General features: G+C 43.0%; 1 protein-coding gene across 2 annotated transcripts; it reads left to right on the top strand.

Annotated features, from left to right (window-relative positions):
• The first annotated feature begins 1,028 nt into the window (after positions 1 to 1,028).
• On the top strand, positions 1,029 to 20,544 carry LOC115203496 (paired amphipathic helix protein Sin3a). Of its 2 annotated transcripts, none has more exons than XM_029768217.1 (21): positions 1,029 to 1,221; positions 2,624 to 2,828; positions 3,034 to 3,213; positions 3,677 to 3,783; positions 4,032 to 4,356; positions 6,183 to 6,434; positions 6,996 to 7,148; positions 7,459 to 7,635; positions 8,176 to 8,262; positions 8,487 to 8,605; positions 9,287 to 9,497; positions 9,780 to 9,896; positions 10,012 to 10,250; positions 10,389 to 10,572; positions 10,702 to 11,296; positions 12,536 to 12,705; positions 12,889 to 13,062; positions 13,295 to 13,387; positions 13,519 to 13,613; positions 16,320 to 16,524; positions 17,750 to 20,544. In XM_029768217.1, the coding sequence occupies exons 2-21, from the start codon at positions 2,646 to 2,648 to the stop codon at positions 17,981 to 17,983; spliced, it is 3,900 nt and encodes a 1,299-aa protein (XP_029624077.1). In that variant the 5' UTR covers positions 1,029 to 1,221; positions 2,624 to 2,645; the 3' UTR covers positions 17,984 to 20,544. The 2 variants fall into 2 exon arrangements, with proteins under 2 accessions (XP_029624077.1, XP_029624078.1); XM_029768218.1 differs by having other exon boundaries at positions 7,480 to 7,635.
• The last annotated feature ends 178 nt before the right edge of the window (positions 20,545 to 20,722 follow it).

A 20,722-nucleotide genomic window follows, 5' to 3' on the forward strand; every position in this document is an offset into this window, starting at 1 on the left:
ATGTATCAAAAGTGGACTAATGAATATGTGGGGGTGAGTAAAATTATCCTGCAATTAGCAAATTATACTCGATTTTATATTTTTTTTAAACTGCCGTTGACACATATTTACAAGTTTCCTCCACTGTTAACTGAAATTGAAAGGTTTTAAAAGTTTTTTAACAACCATTCTAATAACTCCCAATGAATTATTCAACATTGAATCAATCAAATTCGATCAAATGTATTTATAAAGCCACCAACAGTTGTCACATCATTACAGTAACCCGGCCTTAACGAATCAATATTATTGATACTACTCACGCTCCACGTTTACTACAAACATAGATCGTGCTTATGTAAGCACAAAGACGACTCCTGCTGGGGCTTTAGTTCATCTGGCTATCAGTCTTCAGGTGCAAGGACAAACCAGGTATGATACGCAATTGGTCACAAAAAGGCGTATTGGTCTCCCACTACCGCTAAAATAGTGTTAATCCTCATGAATTTCACTTAATTCAAACATTTTATACACATTAAACATAAACCCTCTGACTGATTCTCCGAAGTCATTCATAAGAACATGTAATTTACCTTTTGGAAAAGCACCAGAAGTAAGCACCTTTTATAGTATTGCTTAGGTTATAACTGATTTGTGAAGCATCTATAGTCTGGTTCATAAATACTATATGTTGTGTTTATGAAGTCGTTGAGCACTATAATACCTATGTATGAATTGGTGTGTTTATGCGGTTGTGTTGTATCCCTGTGTCTAGATACAAGGCACAAAGTAGCGTATTATGTTCATACAGGTACAGTAGCTATATTTCTTACATTATCATCGAGTTTATGGTTCTATAGATGATATTTTGTATTCAATGGTAAAACGTTTGCGGAGGTCTAAAAATGCCTGTAAGTAACAATTATTTTCCTGATCTGAGTGATTGGAAATCTGACCAATGAAGTTCTGTTGCTATTGTTTCCTCTGTTGAAGAGTTGCCAATAGTCATTTAGAATGGGAGGAGACTAACCGCCCTCATTGGAACCACGCCTCTGTTCAAGGAACGTACTAGCCACAGGGATTGTTGTTAGCGGGTTTGCTAGCAGGGACAGTTCTTCTTTGACATTTCAATTGGAATATGCACCCTCAATCTTGATACTGTTTAACTGGCGAATCTTTGTCATTTGACTGAGAAAATCAAAATTTGGTTCGACAAGTTGTTATTGGTCTCAGTCAGTTGAGGTGAGTTTTATCTCGCAAGCTAACGTTAGCTAGCTAACTAAGCCCATTTGAAGCAAAACTAAATGGCGCTAGCTAGGTGCTGTTACAGCAAGTTGCTACATAACCTTGTCAGACCGATGCATTAATACATCTCAGAAAATGTTATCTTTCTGCTGGCAGACTGAGTCTTTAAACATTAACGATGCTTGCTTTAGCATGTCGAAAATGTCGCTAATGTGTTTTTGACTATTAGCTAGCTACAGTAGTTCCATGAGCTAGTGAACAGCATCGTACAGCAGTAGTTGGCTAGCTAAATTTTTTTGATAGGATTCGGACAAATTAACCACTGTAACTAGCTAATCGTCAAAACACACTATCCAGCGAAAAACAGTATTTGCTACAGTATTGAAATAATGGTAGCAAGGACAGTTGTTGTGCTAGCTAACGTTAGTCGAATCACTGGGTTTCATGATGATGACGTTCGAACATGGCTGGTTAGCGTAAGCCACAATGTGTTGCTACCAGTAGCTTACTAAAAAGACCACCGGGAAGTCAACCATCCTTGTTAGCTAACGTTAACTGAAATCTATTTTTAATTGAAATTTTCGTTACTACGACAGCTAATGCTAACGTGTTAGTTAAAAAATTAAAAGGCTAATAGTTAACAGTGCTCTATACATATTTGACCTGACACGCTCGTACATTTAGCCACACAAGTTCGGGCGCGCACGACTCCGCTAGCAGTGGATGGCGTCAGGCCCTCTCTTGGCAGAGGGGGAGGGGAATGGGCAGGTCTTATTGCTGGTTTAGAAGCTAACCGCTAGCCAGTTAACATCTCACCGTTAGCTTGTGGATCGTCTTTGGGACGTGTCGCCACCGCTAAATAAGAAACTTGGATTAGACTTGTGGATGTGTTCCCTAGCCATATTCCATATGTTGGTTTACCATGTTGAGTGATGAGAGTAACGTTACTTCCTAGTTATCTTAGCAAGCACGCTAGCTTGATAAATGGTTGAATAACGTTGTCCAGTCGGTATTTTGCCAATGCGTCCCTCGTCCCTACACACTGAAGCTAGCTACATAGTTATCTATGTATTGTCCACTAAAGCAGTCAATGTGAATTCTAGCTCATATTCTGGCCAAACATCCTTCTTTGTGACGTACTGAATTCTCCAGCCTTGTTGGGGGGGTCTACCACTCTCAATCCAAAGTGATCACAATAACGTTCATATCACATTTTTGGAAATATAGCCACTAGTTGTGGGTGAGACAGATACTGGAGAATGCCATAAATGTGTGCCACAGAGTCTGAAATGATCTAAATGAATGTATCCATCTTGAAATTCGCAGTTGTGTCAGGGTGACTATCCATTATCAATCAAATATGCCTAAATGTTAATTGTGTTGTACCTGTGCATCCTAGCTCTTTTGAGTATGAGTATACAATGAAGCGGCGTGCGGAGGATCAGGAACCAGTATTTGCGTCCCAGCAGCAGCGTCGCCCCCCAGTCCCGGGTACTGCGGAGGGCTTCCAGCACCGCGTCCTAGCCCCAGCCGTGTACGAGACCGTCACCGACAACATGCAGCCTTCCCCCGGCATCCAATACTCCATCCCCCAGGGTTACCAGGTATGGGAACTGTTGCCATATCTCTTTAATTGAGATGAGAGCATGTTGCACAGAAAATAATACTTTTGCTAGATTCTACAATGCATTAATTTATAAGTACCAATTAACCAGCAACCTGTAGTTTCTGTATTTGCCTTTTTCAAGGCTTTGTTTACTATTTTACCACAGGCAGAATACTGATATTTGACTGAATCTTGTCCTCCAGGTTCCCACAATGCCCCAGAACTCCAGTGGCCATGGACATGCCTCTAGTCCCGCTGCACTTGTCGGGCCCCACCCCCACAGTCCAGCTGTCCAATCACAGGGGGCTGCGGTGGTCCAGAGCCATGCCCATCCTTTGGCCCCTATGGCCCCCTCACAGGGTGCCCAGTTTCAGCGACTCAAGGTGCATTTTTCATATGTATATATTTTATTGAATGTACAAGAGATAAAAATAAGCACATGTACTAAATACAGAATAAAGTGGAGGTATGATGGACTCAATTAGGACCTGTTGATTTCAAAGCATGGTAGATAATAGGGCTGGGAGTTGCCAGGTATACGATATCATCACCATACTTAGGTACCAATATGTATTGCAATTCTACATGCATTCTGTCATTGTATTGCTATTCCACGTTACAAACATTGCTCACTGTATGACTGCTGCAGAGGGACGAGAGCCATGGGGAAATTAGTTTTCATCAGTCATGGAAATAAAAGTGCTGAAAACAAGCTATGAAGGAGAAGTACTGGATAATATGGGGTCCAGGGTGGAGCAGCGGTCTAAGGCACTTCATCTCTCCTTGCCCACTTCATCTCCTTATACCTTTGAAAAGATTGTTTGACTGGCATAACTGTGTTTGTAGGTTGAAGATGCTCTGTCCTACCTGGACCAAGTGAAACTGCAGTTTGGGAATCAGCCTCAAGTCTACAACGACTTCCTTGACATCATGAAAGAGTTCAAGTCACAGAGGTCAGTTACAATTTAGTTTGTTTTTCTAAGCAAACACTGTAAACATCCATGTAAGCTGTGAACTCTTGCTGCAGGAAGATATTCCATGTGTTTGAGGGGATCAGTTTGAGCAAGGCGAGCCGGGGAATCACTAATCTTGATCACCTAATTAGTAGTTATTTGAGAAGCAAGGTGATTTGTAGATCAGTGATTCTGCACAGTCTAACTACCATGTAGTCAATCTTAAACACGCACATTTACTTTCACAGCATCGACACTCCGGGCGTGATCAGCCGTGTCTCCCAGCTCTTCAAGGGCCACCCAGACCTCATCATGGGATTCAACACCTTCCTGCCGCCCGGCTACAAGATCGAGGTCCAGACCAACGAGCAGGTCAACGTGACCACGCCAGGTCAGATCCACTACATCACCCCGCACGGAATTTCGGTCCAGAACCTCCCCGTTACGGGGCCACCCAGCCAGCCGGTGCCCCATCATCACCAGGCCCTGCAGCCGCCCAGTGGACCCCCCACCAACACAGCCACAGCCAGCACCACTCTACCCACCCAGCCTACACCGGCCAAGACCAGCAAGGTTCCAGCTCACTAAGACCCCTTTCCTTTGTTGTGTCATTCTGTGCAAGAACCTCTTCTCAAGTTCTTTGTTTTTGCATGTTTAGTTTCCTATTGGAGATTTGAACCACAAGTCATTGGCTTATTTCTTCATTTGTTATGTAAACATGTATTAATTTACTTATTACTGTATAGTTGCGTATGTAAATATATTATTGTTTTTCTGTTTTACTGTTTTATCCTTGTTATGTGCTGATGTACACTACCATTCAAAAGTTGGGGGTCACTTAGACATTTCCTTGGTTTTGAAAGAAAAGCACTTTCTTTTGTCCATTAAAATAACATAAAATTGATCAGAAACAGTGTAGACATTGTTAATGTCCTATATGTCTATTATAACTGGAAATGGCAACATTTTTATGGAATATCTACATAGAGTTATCTATACAGAGATCCATTATCAGCAACCATCACTCCTGTATTCCAATGGCACGTTGTGTTAGCTAATCCAATTTATAATTTTAAAAGGTTAATTGATCATTAGAAAACCCTTTTGCAATTATGTTAGCACAGCTGAAAACTGTTCTGATTTAAAGAAGCAATTAAACTGGCCTGGAGCATCAGCATTTGTGGGCTCAAAATGGCCAGAAACAAAGTACTTTATTCTGAATCTCGTCAGTCTATTCTTGTTCTGAGAAATGAAGGCTATTCCACGCGAGAAATTGTCAAGAAACTGAAGATTTCGTACAACGCTGTACTACTCCCTTCACAGAACAGCGCAAACTGTCTCTAACCAGAATATAAATAGGAGTGGGAGGCCCCGGTGCACAACTGAGCAAGAGGACAAGTACATTAGGGTGTCTTGTTTGAGAAACAGATGCCTCACAAGTCCTCAACTGGCAGCGTCATTAAATAGTACCTGCAAAACACCACTCTCTACGTCAACAGAAGAGGCTACTCTGGGATGCTGGCCTTCTAGGCAGAGTTCCAGTGTCTGTGTTCTTTTGCCCAGCTTAATCTTTTATTTTTATTGGCCAGTCTGAGATATGGCTTTTTCTTTGCAACTGCCTAGAATGCCAGCATCCCGGAGTCGCCTCTTCGCTGTTGACTAGAGTTTTGCGGGTACTATTTAATAAAGCTGCCAGTTGAGGACTTGAGGTGTTTGTTTCTCAAACTAGACACTCTAATGTCCTCTTGCTCAGTTGTGCCCCGGGGCCTCCCACTCCTTCTATTCTGGTTAGAGCCATTTTGCGCTGTTAAGTGAAAGGAGTAGTACACAGCGTTGTACGAGATCTTCAGTTTCTTGGCAATTTCTCACATGGAATAGCCTTAATTTCTCAGAACAAGAATAGACTGACGAGTTTCAGAAGAAAGGTCTTTGTTTCTGGCCATTTTGAGCCTGTAATCAAGCCCACAAATGCTGATGCTCCAGATACTCAACTAGTCTAAAGAAGGCCAGTTTTATTGCTTCTTTAATCAGAACAACCGTTTTCAGCTGTGCTAACATAATTGCAAAAGGGTTTTCTAATGATTAATTGGCCTTTTTAAAATGATTAACTTGGATTAGATAACACAACGTGCCATTGGAACACAGGAGTGATGGTTGCTGATAATGGACCTATGTAGATATTCTGTTAAAAATCAGCTGTTTCCAGCTACAATAGTCATTTACAACATTAACAATGTCTACGCTGTATTTCGGCTTAATTTAATGCTATTTTAATGGACCATTTTTTTTAGCTTTTCTGTAAAAACAAAGACATTTCTAAGTGACCCCAAACTTTTGAACGGTAGTGTATATTTGGTATTTGGAGGCAACTCATTGTCCTTCTCATTTTCCCCCCACAGCCGATGCAGTCTCCTGCCCTGACCCCGACTAGCCAACCCAACCCGTCAATCCCATCCTACGCCTCCCCACGGTCCCCCTCGGTCCAGTCCCACGCCCCGGTGAGCAGCACCCCTTCCAGCGGGCCTCCCCTGCAGAACAACCAGCCCGTGGAGTTCAACCACGCCATCAACTACGTCAACAAGATCAAGAACCGCTTCCAGGGGCAGCCCGACATCTACAAAGCCTTCTTGGAGATCCTGCACACTTACCAGGTATAAACACAGCGCGGGAGCTGCCCCACACAAAGCATTGCATTCGATAAATCTGGCTTCTTTATGAAGGGTGATTTATTTGCAGTATAAACAACAAGCTATACAAAAGACCGTGTACACACAGAGATCTGTTCGTAACCTGGGTCACCAGTCAATATGAACTTGAGGTTCCATTCCAGTGCTACAATGAAACTGCCGACGGGGCAGTGGGCCCTTTGTGTGGTCTCCCTGGTCACTTTCTGGGAACAGGGCTACAAGAACCAGATATGTACTGGATAATAATTGCAGAAAGAAACTTTCGAGGAAGGAAATTCAGATAATTCTGATTGTGCGCCGCCCTGGCCCAGTGTCGTCCTGGTTAGGGTTTGCCGGTGTAGGCCATCACTGTAAATAAGAATGTGTTCTTGACTGATTTGCCTTGTTAAATAAATACATATATGTAATGTTATTTACATTGGCCCTATTATGTCATCCATGGTTAATTCTTGTTATAGTCTATAACCAGTGGTCTGAAGTTCTTGGTGTAGTCTGTAACCAGTTGTCTGATTGTTGCTTTTGCAGAAGGAGCAGCGAAACGCGAAGGAGGCGGGGGGCAACTACACCCCAGCATTGACAGAGCAGGAGGTGTACGCTCAGGTGGCACGGCTCTTCAAGAACCAGGAGGACCTGCTCTCGGAGTTCGGCCAGTTCTTACCGGACGCCAACAGTTCAGTGGTGAGTGATTCACGTCCACGCCAAAATAGTCCTCTATTGCAAGGGATAATGCTTCCTTTACCTGAGATGTTATTTCAGAATGATAGAAGTTGAGTTTAAACTATGTGAGGACATTGAAATACAAACTTGGCCACTGTCATATCATATAGTTATTATGACTAATACCACCTGTTTTATTTACTACATCATATGACAGACATGATCAAGATGCACTGATAATGCCTTTCAGTTTGATGTAATAGTTGTATGTTTTGTGCAGATCTACACAGATGTTGCCTATCTTAAACTCTCATGTTTATCTCTGATCCAGAGTTGTCCCCCTTTTCTCCAGCTGCTGAGCAAGACCACGGCCGACCGGGCGGAGTCGGTGCGCAACGACCACGGCACCACGGTCAAGAGGCCCCTGATGAACAACAAGCAGCGGCTTAACCAGAACGGCTGTCCAATCCGGAGGCATTCTGGAGCGGGCGCCACGCCTCCCGTCAAGGTAAACTAGCGCCCTCTCGTTGACAGTTTCAAGTCTTTGTATGTAAACGTTTTGTCGCCAAACCGGTGGCAGTTGTGATAGGCTATTTTTTCTTGAACCATATGGTCTATCCACTAGAAACTCATGGACAATATGGACACAGATATAACAAATGAATACTATATATTACTGCTTTATAAAAAAAAGTTATTCAAGTATAAATTACCCAAATTACCATAGATTACCAGTTAATTACTGAAGATTCTGGTAAAATTACCGGTAGCTTTGCAACCATAGTTGTCAGACACGTGGCTATTAAGAAACTAGTTAGCAGTAGTAACAGTTGTAATACTGTTCAGACAGCTTAGAATGGTATACTTTTGACTAGAGCGTCCCATAGATCTGTCAACTCTTTAAATGTGGGATTTTTATTTATTTACTAACTGTAGAACTGTAATATACTGCTGAAACTTCTGTCCCTGTATCAGTTAATTGGTCTACCATGTCAGTGGTAATGTAGTCCTTATTTACGCTCAATTCATCTCTTTCCCACCCTTGCAGAAGAAACCCAAGATGCTGGTGAAAGACCATGCCATGTCTGAGGCCAGCAAACATAGCATCGGCACAGAATCTCTCTTCTTTGAAAAGGTTCGTCTACATTTTTTTTTAAACCTAATGTGAATGTTCTACAATAACATAAAATGTGATCTATACGAATGAAACCTATAGAAATTATTTATTCTGTTCCAACTGAACATGATTTGAATTAATGAATTGCCTGGTTGGGATTAAATGCTGTCCCCCTAACCCAATTTTAAAGTCATTCAGTGTGTGTTGTAGTGTGTATTTACAGAGCTGCTTTCTTATCACAGGTGAGGAAAGCCCTCCGGAGCTCTGAGGCCTATGACAACTTCCTGCGGTGTCTGCTCATCTTTAACCAGGAAGTGATTTCTCGTGCAGAGCTTGTGCAGCTAGTGCTACCGTTCCTGGGGTAAGCTTTAAGCAACTATCACCTGCGCCAAACAACCATTTCAAAACTTTGCACAATTTATCAGCCAGACTACAGGACACGCTGCATAGCTGTTGCAACTAATTTCTCTGCTGTGAGGAGTGTAGACAATTCAGTCATGCTACAGCAGACGAGTAGAGTTAACAGGGCCACCAGCCTCTCAAGATCAGGCTGAGTCGGTAGTGTACAACTCTGACACTCTGAGCATGTCAAAAAGGTGTTGCTAATATGTCTGTTAGGCAAAATGAATGTCCATGTTCATGATCTAAAAAGCTTTAGGCATTCTTTTCTATTCCTATTATTGGCCTCCTATACATTGTCAGCACGGGGAAGGCAGGTAGCCTCGTGGTTAGAGGCAGGTAGCCTCGTGGTTAGAGCGTTGGGCCAGTAACCGAAAGGTTGCTGGATCGAATCCCCGAGCTGACAAGGTAAAAATATGTCGTTCTGCCCCTGAACAAGGCAGTTAACCCACTGTTACCAGGTAGGCTGTCATTGTAAAAAAAGAATTTGTTTTTACCTCACTTGCCTAGTAAAGGTTCAAATAAAATAGTTACATTAAAATAGATGGCCTTGTTCGTTAACGGCATGTGAAAATACAAGCTTTGTTATTCATCCTGATATTTTGCCGCCCATCTAACACCCATTCTGGAATGTGATCTGCAGAAAATTCCCAGAGCTGTTCTCCTGGTTCAAAAACTTCCTGGGCTACAGAGAGTCCAGCCACATCGAGAGCTTTCCCAAGGAGAGGACCACAGAGGGCATGGCCATGGAGATTGACTACGCTTCCTGTAAGAGGTTGGGCTCCAGCTACAGGGCGCTACCCAAGAGCTACACACAGCCCAAGTGTACAGGGAGGACCCCACTGTGTAAAGAGGTGAGCTTAGCCGTTATTCACAGTCAAATGTTACCCTTCAAAGTCAACCAAATGGAATCATAGGATCAATAAAAACCTGAGGAATTAGTCAAATACATGTTTGTGTATAGGAAAATTAAAGAGCAATGAAAATAGAATTTTAGTCACTTTTTTTGCATGCATCATCCAGCCAGTGAAGTCGATTACAGGGGTTTAATTGGTTAGTACTGAGATGTTGTTCAAGTACTCATCTTGGCAAGTGAATCAGTTAGAGCAGAGTTTTAACAGTATGGTCCATTTCAGGTCCTAAATGACACGTGGGTATCGTTCCCTTCGTGGTCAGAGGATTCCACCTTTGTCAGCTCCAAGAAGACCCAGTATGAGGAGCATATTTACAGATGTGAGGACGAGCGTTTCGAGGTGAGACTTTCCCCCCTCTCATGGTAGTTATATTCTAATAGTACAAACCAAAGTATGGTGATGTCCTGTCTGAAGTGATGTACTGACATTTTCCATACTCTTCTTCACCCTGCAGCTGGACGTGGTGCTGGAGACCAACCTGGCCACCATAAGAGCTCTGGAGGCGGTACAGAGGAGGCTGTCGCGCTTGACGGCCGAGGAGCAGGTCAAGTTCCGGCTGGACAACACCATGGGCGGCTGCTCCGAGGTCATCCACCGCAAGGCCATCCAGAGGATATACGGCGACAAGGCCGCCGACATCATCGACGGGCTCAAGAGGAACCCGGCTGTGTCCGTCCCTATAGTACTGAAGAGGTGTGATATGAAGAGGTTGTGTGATGAACAATAAATGTACATTTGAGAACTGTAAAGTGGCTTAAAGCAACAGCTTCCAGAGAACATGTTGCTATCCCATGTTAACCACGGTATGTGTTCTGATTGGCCTCGTTCCAGGTTAAAGATGAAAGAAGAAGAATGGAGGGAAGCCCAGAGAGGATTCAACAAGATCTGGAGGGAGCAGAATGAGAAGTATTACCTCAAGTCCCTCGACCACCAAGGTATCAACTTCAAGCAGAATGACACCAAGGTGTTCCGCTCAAAGACCTTGCTCAATGAGATTGAGACCATATACGATGAGGTAAGAGGCAGTGATATACCACTTACTTGATCTGATCTATGTGTCAACGTCTCCAAGTATTGATGAAAGCTTTTTTTTTTTTTTTTTTTAAGCTACCCTAACCTGTTTGTTTTTTTTGCCTCCATTTAGCGACAGGAACAGGCTTCCGAGGACACGACCACCGTGCCTGGCGGGCCCCACATGACCCTGACCTACCAGGACAGCCAGATCCTGGAGGACGCCGCAGCGCTCATCATCCACCACGTAAAGAGGCAGGCCGGCATCCAGAAGGAGGACAAGTACAAGATCAAACAGGTCATCCACCACTTTATCCCAGACATGCTGTTCGCCCGGCGCGGGGAGCTGTCGGATGTGGAGGAAGAGGAAGACGAGGAGGAGGAGGAGGAAGAAGACGAAACCGGGCCAGATGAAGACGGGTCAAAGAAGCATAACGGGTTGGCCGGCAGTGGCGGCTCCGCTAAGTCTAAGCTGCTTTTCGGCAACACGGGGGCGCAGAAACTGCGTGGCCTAGACGAAGTCTACAACCTCTACTACGTCAACAACAACTGGTACATTTTCCAGCGCCTGCACCAGATCCTCTGTTTGCGGTTGTTGCGCATCTATGGGCAGGCAGAGAGGCAGATCGAGGAGGACTGCAGGGAACGGGAGTGGGAGAGGGAGGTGCTGGGCGTCAAACGGGATAAGAGTGAGAATCCTGCCGTCCAGCTGAGACTAAAGGAGCCCAGTAAGTCCAGACAACCTTTCAAACCAAACTGCAGTATGCTGTGTACCCACTGACCATTGAGGTTTAGATCAAATCACCCATTTGTTTTGCTCCCTGTGTAACATTTTTCCATGGAGAAAATGTACTTTACCTTCATCATGCAATTTTATATCTACAAAGCTATACCTCTGAAGTAGTCTAGTCTGTCACATTGTTTTTTACTTTCATATCTTTAAAAAAAAATGCCATGTACATGCTAACATCTCCAGGAGAATGTTTTTTTTTGACAACGTCAATGGTTCCAACACAGACCTTTGGTGTTCCAATTGCACATAGATACCCTTCCTATCATTTACACCACAGCCAGGGGGAGATTTTCCCTCCAAATGTTTTCCTAATCACTTCAATAGGCTAGCCGGGATCATGAAAACTGTCTGTATTTTTAAACCTTCTGATTTCGACACGTTTTGCCAATGTATGGCTCATTCATGCATATGATACCATCTGTAACCTTATCCTAGCGGAGAAAGCCACACAATCCTTACATTCAATGCTTCAAATATTTCATGCATGTGAGCTGCGCTCGTTTGTTTCATAGTGGACGGGCACTTGTGAAGCAACACAGGTTAACTGTAAATGCTTAGTTATTTTGATAACTGAGAATAAATCAAATACATCGGTCAAATCAATGCATCAGATCAGACGTTAGTCAGACTTTCTCCTACTAATAACAGATGAGGGTGAGACATTAATCCTTATAGCCCATAGTGTCATACTATGAGGTAGATGTTGTTGTACACTCACTATCTCATTTCAGTAGGCTATGTTTTGCCATAATGATCTGATCACACTGCTACAAGGGATGTAGATTAAGTAGCCTACAGCAACCTTACCTGGGCCACATTCAGTAGCCAAACGTTGCCGAAAGAAATGCCACCAATAGTCCGTTGCATCCTTATTCTAATCTAGGCTACATGTCAGAAAGGCATGTTTGTTCCACATAGAGTATATCTATCTGAACTTTTCAAAATGTTGCATCTTGCTGAATGCACCTCTGATGTTGATTGGCAGGTGGAATGATGTCTAATCGGGTTGCAAGGTAAAAGTGGGAGGTGGATCAGTTAACTGATACACACTTGTAACTTACACAATTTTCCAGGACCCGTTTTGGCTGGTGAACGCTACTTTCAAAAACGACTTGCTGAAATTATACAAAACATTTGTACTATCACTTTAAATCCTGGCCTTTTCCTTTCCCAGTGGACATTGAAGTGGAGGACTACTACTCTGCCTTCCTGGAGATGGTGCGGAACCTCCTGGACGGTAACATGGAGCCCACCCAGTACGAGGACTCCCTCAGGGAGATGTTCACCATCCACGCCTACACCGCCTTCACCATGGACAAGCTCATCCAGAGCATTGTCAGACAGGTCAGTACAGTCTTTTCCCTCCGGTAGGTCCCAGACAGCAAGAAAAAGCAAACCTTGAGGAACATCTAGGCACCAAAATTGTCAAATGAGCTAAATGGGGGCCCACCCTGCCTAAACAATGATAACTTTGATGGCTGACTTAATGACTGTGCTCACACCTGGCATTGTGGTTCCTATCACCAGCTCCAGCACATTGTGAGTGATGAGCTCTGTGTGCGCGTGACAGACCTCTACCTGAGCCAGAGCACCAACAAGGCCACCGGCGGCGCCCTGTCCACCCAGGCCTCCAGAGTGACCGCCGAGGGGGCATACCAGCGCAAGGCGGAGCAGCTCATGTCCGACGAAAACTGCTTCAAGGTATAGTGTGGGAGTATGGGTGGGTGGTTGGCTGTCCCACCTGGGATGTTATGGTGTCTGAGCAAAATACTTTGAGTTGCATTTGAACTTTCATGTGTTCTCTGTCTGGTTTTCTCTCTTGCTTTCATTTTGTTCTTCTGTCCCCTTTCTCTCATGATGGTACGTTCTCTCTGACCTTTGCTGTCTGTCTTGTTGGTTGTCTTCTTGTTTGACTGGTTTGTTTGTGGTCCAGCTGATGTTTGTGAAGAGCCAAGGCAGCGTGACCCTGACCCTGGAGCTGCTTGACACGGAGGAGGAGAACTCAGACGAACCCGCTGAGACAGAGGTGTGTGTGTGTGTGTATGGCAGGCAGGTGGTGACATCAGTCTAATGCATCGCTACATGACATTCAGAACAGATTCAGATGAGTCAGATTCTTGTGTAGTGACGGTAGTTCCCTTCTGGTTCTTTAAACAGCGGTGGTGCGACTACGTGGGACGCTACCTGAACTCGGACTCAGCGTCTCCAGAGCTGCGCGAGCACCTGGCCCAAAAGCCTGTGTTCCTCCCCAGGTGAGGCCTCTGGCTGTGTCTCCCCCGTCTGCACAGCTAACAGCATCTACCCCTAAAGGCTCTCTCTAAGACAGGCAATGGCACTGTTTCACAAGCCAATACCAGCTGACAAAAACCCCCAAAAAAGGCTCATTTTGAGAATGAGTACAAGCCCATCTCCCTCTCCACGTGCAGGTCAGTTCCAGGTCAGTGTTTTTTGCACAAACCAAACTTTCAGGGCTTTCTCCCCGTAGCCTCAAACTAAATGGGGCCACGAGACTTATCCACGAAGCACTTGTTTTGAAAAACTCTGCCAATAGTGATGAACACACCAGTTGAACTACAAGTGCACTAGGTCATTTTTGTGTTTGCTTTCCTCAGAAAAGTAGGCCTAAGTGCTAAAAAAATCAGATGTTTAGTAGAAATGCTGACGGTGCCTGTCCTGTTTTTGTTAGAGAGAATGTAATTGGCTGTCTACTCGAAAAGCAACTTGTTTCTCCATTTCTGCCCCCCTACCTTTATCTCCGAAAGATTGCACTTTACCCTGCCATCTTTTTAAATAGACTCATTATTTATCCATTTATTCACTCTTTTTTTTCTCTTTTTTACAGGGCCCTTTTATTTATGAATATTGCAATTTTTATATTATATTAGTAGGATAGTATTTATTTCAACTTTCCCACTCAACAAACTAGTCATCAAATCATTGGGTAAAAAAAATATATATGTATTTCGTTAGATTTTTTTTATTGTGAGAATAAGGCTACAATAGCGGTTTGATATAAACTGAAAGGAGGAAAAAAAGCAATGAACAGGAGTTTACTTTTCACATTGCTTATGTATGTAAGGGAAGGAAGTATTTTTATACCATCGCGCATATTAGTGTTCTATTGTACAATAACTTTCTCTGTTGGAGGATAACCATTTGGTTGAGCAGAAATTCTATATGTACAGTGTCCTTAATTGCATTGTCACGACGGCCATTTTTTTTGTTGTGGCATTGGTGACAGGCAAAGGCCCCTTTTTGTCGGTCTAGAGAAAAGGATTCAGATAAAATCATTTTTCTTTTTTATCAGCTGCCCTGTGTTTCCTGTAATTGTATTCATAGGAAAAACATTCTGTATGTGACTTCTTCTAATCACTGTTTAGATACATGTAAATGTTGTACGGATTGAGATTTGGGGTGTTCAGCATACTCTATTATAATGTGTAAAACAATTTAAGGATACAGTGCACTCCCGTTGCAATCTTTTTGTTGTGGGTGAGGTTTTTATACGAGTTGACCAAGACTAGTGCTGATAACTCATGAAAACCTGGTCAAGCACGGCATCTGCAACACTTGTACAAAAGAGAAGGGGCTTGTGAATAAAATGGTCTGAATTGTATGCTCAAATGTTGGTGTATTTCTTTCCAGACGTCTCTCTGAGCATTGCATGGAAGGGTGGTTGGGTCCTCTATTAAGCCCTGAGATGAGTGTTGCACATCAAGCCTGTCTGTCTTTGGTTTTCAGTGCTTGTTGCCATTTTTCAAAATGGCTGTCCATAATGTATCATATACATTTCAATGGGCTGGAAGGACCCATGCAAAACAGGGGGAAAAAATTGGCGTCAGTCCCCCCCCCCCTTTTGTTTTATTTTACCCATTGCATATATTTGCTACTTGTCTTGACTGGATATGATTTATCAGTGATCTCACCCACATTTTGTCTGTTTCTCATATCAAGAATATGAGAGGTTGGTACAAAAGTCAATAGGCATGATTCTCTTATTTTCCACCCCAAAAAGTACCTTTTAAACAGCAGTGACAACCAGCAGGTTGTCTTCTCAGTTAAATGTTGTCCTCATTGCATGGTCATAACTGCTCTGTACATTGTCAGTGGAAGTACTGTATGTGCACATCAAAGTATCTTTCAACCCATATCCTGGCTTGTTAACCCTTTTGGCGGCAATGTGTAAAAAAACAAATGAAATGTCCTTTCTCCCATTTCTATTGGAAATTGGCTACTCTAACTGCAATGTCCTAAGTGGCATTGACAAAATATGCTTCACGGTTTCAGTCCTCGCTCACCTCTACCCTGTGTGGTAAGTACACATTTAAACCTTTCATTAAAGCGGGGTGAATAATAATTGCATTTTTAATGCTTGCAAAATAAAATTTTTAATCTGGATTCAATTTGATTGACCAAAATATTTTTTGCCAAGGATATTAAAGACTAACAAGAGAATCAACATATGAATGTCAAACGGAAGTGCACTGTACAGGAATACTGCTGCTACTGCAATAGAGCCTACCCTTCCCCTAATCATTTGTGTCCCAGTTAAACTTATTATTGGGTGAGTTGCTATGCATGGGTATATCAAGACAAATCTTTACAGGGACGGCCCGCTCAAATTTCACACATTTTCTGATCTATTAGACTTTGAGTTGGAAATGGAAAACATTGGCCTGAATGACTGAGTATTTTGACCTCTAAATAGCATTAGCGTTGGTCTGTTATTTTGGAACCATGTGTCCTGTCATTTAGCCATAAGTTACACATGTTGTGCTCAACCAATGTTACAAATGGTATGGATATAGTGCATTGCAGTCTAAGTACTTGCATGATTTGACCGAAATTTGCGTAAACTGTCCTTGTAAACTGAATTGCTATGTGGGTAGAGGGCACAGGTAAGCAAGGCATTGTTACTGGCTCTGGTCTAATGCCAATCTTTCTCCTCTTCCAATCAGGAACCTCCGGCGGATACGGAAGTGCCAGAGAGGGTGGGAGCAGCTGCAGCAGGCGAAGGCGGCTACGGGGACGTTGGAGAAGTCCCACAGCGCTGAGGACCTGAAGATGGAGTGCATGTTCAAACTCAACTCCTACAAGATGGTGTACGTGTTCAAGTCGGAGGACTACATGTACAGACGCACTGCGTTGACCCGGGCTCACCAGGTAGGCAACACCACCAACCAATGTTCCCTAAAAAATATGTGGGGCACTGAGCAAATTTCAGGTCTGCTGAGCACAAACTTGAACATTTATGAAAATTCTGTGCAACTTCCAGCGCGTGTTTACTGTGAACACTGAGGCTGTACTCCCTTTAAGTTTTAACAGTGGCCAAGTAGGCTACTGTGGCTATTTGATCAATGGCTAAAATGGATCCCATAACATTTTAACATGGAAATAGCTGTTCTATCATTCAGCCTACAGTAGCAGCCAATGTGTGGTGTTCAATGTAGGCCTACATTCCATGAGACTTTAAAAAAAAACATGTGGGCTTGACATTAACCTGTTAATACACTTGACTGAAAATGTTGTTTGATGCAAGAAACCACTTTACAAAATAAAATGCATTATTATTCCCATACCATTACTACATAGAATCAGACTAATGCTACCCTCTGCCTATTGGCTACTTAGCTTATTCAAGCCTGTCTCAAAATACAACACTGCCCCTTTAAGACAGTCTCTTTACCTGACTTGCTTTTAAAAGATGTCTAGAAATGCACACATTTTGTGCTCTTGTAAGAAGTAATCACTCCCCCCTGACTACAAATGATCTCTAACTGGGCTAATAACTCACTAACTAGCAAAGGATATGAACAAAATGTGCACACGTGGCTACATGCAGCTCTCGCTGCTTCATGCAGGGAATACTCTAGAACAGTGGTCACCAACCTTTTCTGAGTCCCGGTCACTTTCTGAGTCGAGATGCAATCCGAGATCTACTGCTCAGAATGTTTTTAAACATGACTTGAAAACCGTAAGTCTATGCAACATTAACCAACATGAGCCAATTGAAAGACAATATCCAAAACAACTAACAATAAACTGAATTCATCAATGTTCAGTATTTTAAATTGTAAAGTCATGTCTTTCTACAACAAATTTTTGCATTTTGGGCAGTAAACTCGATAAAGTATTCAATAATCAAGGCATTAGAATGTACCATAGGCCACCTAAATAGAGCTCCTTCCGCAAAAAAATTTGCCCATGGGGACCTGGCTACTATTTCTATTTGGCTGGCTACTTAATGTACTTGTGGAAAACACTGAAGATATTGGAATATGTCATATTTTGAAATGGCCGCTTACTGATGTTTCAACCAACATGGTGTTGGTCAGAGTGCTGATATGATCTTCACTACAGCTAACCCCGATGTCCCTCCCTTCCCCAGTCCCACCAGAGAGTCCACACTCGCCTGCACCGCCGCTTCCAAGGCTTGGTGGACACCTGGGCCAAGGAACACGTGACCAGCGACATGGCCACCGACACCCGCAAGTGGCTGATGGGAGAGCGTCGCGAGGGTCTGTTGCCGTGCACCACCACCCGGGATCCCCAGGTCCTCTATTACCTGAACATCAACAGATACCATGTGACGTATCATGGCAGCTCGTCAGGGGCACCTTAGCCAACCGGGTGACGAGATGACGGAAGGGTATTACTTATCGTCGTTTTAATAAATCAGCTTGGCAGCAAATTGCTGGATTCTGGAAACTGCCGGAGATTACTTTATATTTGTTTTTATAAGGACTTTTTAAATGGACCCTCCCTATCTTTGCAGCGCAAAAAAAAGCCAAATTTCCTATGTGGCCACCAACCAGTTCTCCATCAATCCCCTAAACCCCCACCCACCCCTACCGGCCTGTCTTATGCCACCTTTGAATACAGCAGAAAAGATATGCTGCGACCGAATACGCTATGAGTGCAAGAAAGGAAGCCGTTGTAGTTAAACAGCTATTGATCCTTGGCTGGACTGATCCTCAGACTGATGGATACTGTTGAGAGCCACGCAGAAAGAACACGCCATACAGAATGCTTGGCCTTTTTCCCCCGTTTTGAAGCAATATACACCCATTGAAGTGGTTGAGGAGCACCACACCATCCGGTGTGCAGGTCTCTAGGTTAACAGCTAAGGGGAACCACAGAAGTCTCTCTCACCACTGTGAGTAGGAAGATTAGCATACAGGCATGTACTATGAACATGTATTTTATCCAGGCCACAAGATGGGTTTTGGATTTTGTATAATTGTATAGCCTGTGAATGTTTCTTTTTGTCAGTGGTACAGGTATGTATGCTATGTGTCCACAAACATCTCTGGCAGCCGTGGTGTAGATATTGGGCAGATTTATGCGAAAATACCAGGTTTTCCCCCAGTCAGTCAAGTATAGTAACATCAGACTACCCACATACTGCTGATTTGTAAATAGCTTGTTGATAGTTGTCCTTTTTGTCAGAGATGTGCATTGATGTGTACCCTAACAGACTTAGTTTAGACCTCGGGTCAAAAGTTGCTGAAGAGAAATAGCCTATATTGAAAATGCTCAAATTTTAACAACTGTTTTTACCAAAGGAACTTTATTAGAGCCTTTTTCCTTTGTGTTCTGTTTCTTTCGTGTTATGTCATGTAAGCCTTCATTTAGCAAAGTATAACATTTTCATTGTCTTGAAATTGATAATTTTATACAAAATGTTTCAAGGCATTATTTGTCTATCTGGTTTTTCACTCAAGTCATTGGCACCAGTTCCCATTCGGAATTTCTGAACAATGAATGTAGCCTAGAAACTATTTCCACTTTCCCTGTACATAATGTAAACGCTTTGTACCCCCTAAACCAATTCCCCATTAATATATCCATCAGAATGTCTGGATCAGTCATCATTGGTAACGGGCAGTGTTAAGATTCCCACTTGGATCACAGGTTCCTCCTCCAGGGCTACAGTAGAGGGATCAGTCATGCCACCTCCACAGGACCAATCAGCCACATGCAGCATCCACATCTCTACTTTCTGGTAAATGTCACTTTAAAGATGACTCAGAGACGTAAGACTCCCGAGTCCGTTTCTGAAGCACAATCATGCTCTATTAAAATCAGTCCAGATGAGATGTAGTTCTGCCTACTTTACAAGGTATTGATAATGTCTCAATATAAAAGAGAACGGTGGTAAAGGCCCCCCAATTATAAACAGCACTGTTTTATAGTGTCATGTTGTACACTTTCAGAAGGTGCAGGTGTAGACACATGTACAATGATTTGTGAAATTGTATTCTGATCGCCAAATCTGGTCCATGTCCATAATAAGATCCACATTGACAACCATCTGAGTATATGTGAATGTATACCATTCAACCGCTACAGTTTAATCATCATCAACAACCAAGCACACTGCATTTGACATGCTCTTCCTTTGTCTTTTTTTTGTAAGAAATCCTGTCCCCAGAAAGGTTGAGCCTGTAGTGTTTTGGGTTGGTGGTAATAATACTTCCATTTTCCCAGTGTTTCATCATCGTCGTATATGAATTTGAGTTTAATTTTGTGTAACCACATGTCCCACCACTCGGTACCTCTTCACGCCTGACCAGAACCTTGTCATCTGGCTCTGTTTCTGTCCAGCAAAGCCTGTCAATTCTGGATGTTAATTCTGATCTCACATGAGAACCTGGGCATTCCCATTTACATGAACAAATGTAAACAGAAACACTTTTGGCTATGGACATCAACCAGATCCTCAGATCCACTTGACTGAAGTCTTGCTCCTACACTACCGATGGAACGATCTCATGGAATAGATCCAAGCCACTACACCAGGGAATACTTTGGGGAGAGTTGTAGTCGTGGGAGTGTGTGAAGTTGAACTGCCACCAATTGATCTGGAAGGAGGACATTTTAACAACCCAAATAGGACAAGTTTCCCCATCAACATTTGGCCCACAAGGCTACTCTGTCAGTGCTGTAACCAGCTAAAGACAATCTCTGGACTGTTTCTATCTTTAGACTGATTTTCATTTTTCTATTTACTGTGTTGAACATGGAGTACAGGAGGACTACCGGGCAGCTGAATTGTATATACAAACTACAAAGACTACATTTGTAGCCCATTTTCTGTGTCCCTTTGTCACCTCTTCTTTGACTTCTATGATGTTGTGTAGTATGGTGTTTGGCATTAAACTCTTATTTGAATAGACTGAAGTCTTGTCCATAGTTTAATTTATTTTAAACCTCTAGGTGGCGTTCAAGTTGCTTGAACAAGAGAAACATCGTCTGCATCTGTTCTGATTGGGCAAATCTCTGATGCTCCTTTTTGGTTCCTTGTTGTTGCCGTGACTTTCTGCATGTTAAAGCAATAGGTCACCTAAACTTAGAATGA

This window comes from Salmo trutta, chromosome 12, assembly GCF_901001165.1.
Source record: "Salmo trutta chromosome 12, fSalTru1.1, whole genome shotgun sequence".
In the NCBI taxonomy this organism is placed as follows: Eukaryota; Metazoa; Chordata; class Actinopteri; order Salmoniformes; family Salmonidae; genus Salmo; species Salmo trutta.

What these genes read in the sequence shown, in the direction of transcription:
- LOC115203496 (XM_029768217.1), top strand. Translation starts at nt 2,646, where the DNA reads ATGAAGCGGCGTGCGGAGGATCAGGAACCAGTATTTGCGTCCCAGCAG. An exon ending in AATCTCTCTTCTTTGAAAAG is followed by an intron (nt 8,263 to 8,486) that starts GTTCGTCTACAT and finishes TTCTTATCACAG; the next exon opens with GTGAGGAAAGCCCTCCGGAG. An exon ending in CGTTGACCCGGGCTCACCAG is followed by an intron (nt 16,525 to 17,749) that starts GTAGGCAACACC and finishes TCCCTTCCCCAG; the next exon opens with TCCCACCAGAGAGTCCACAC.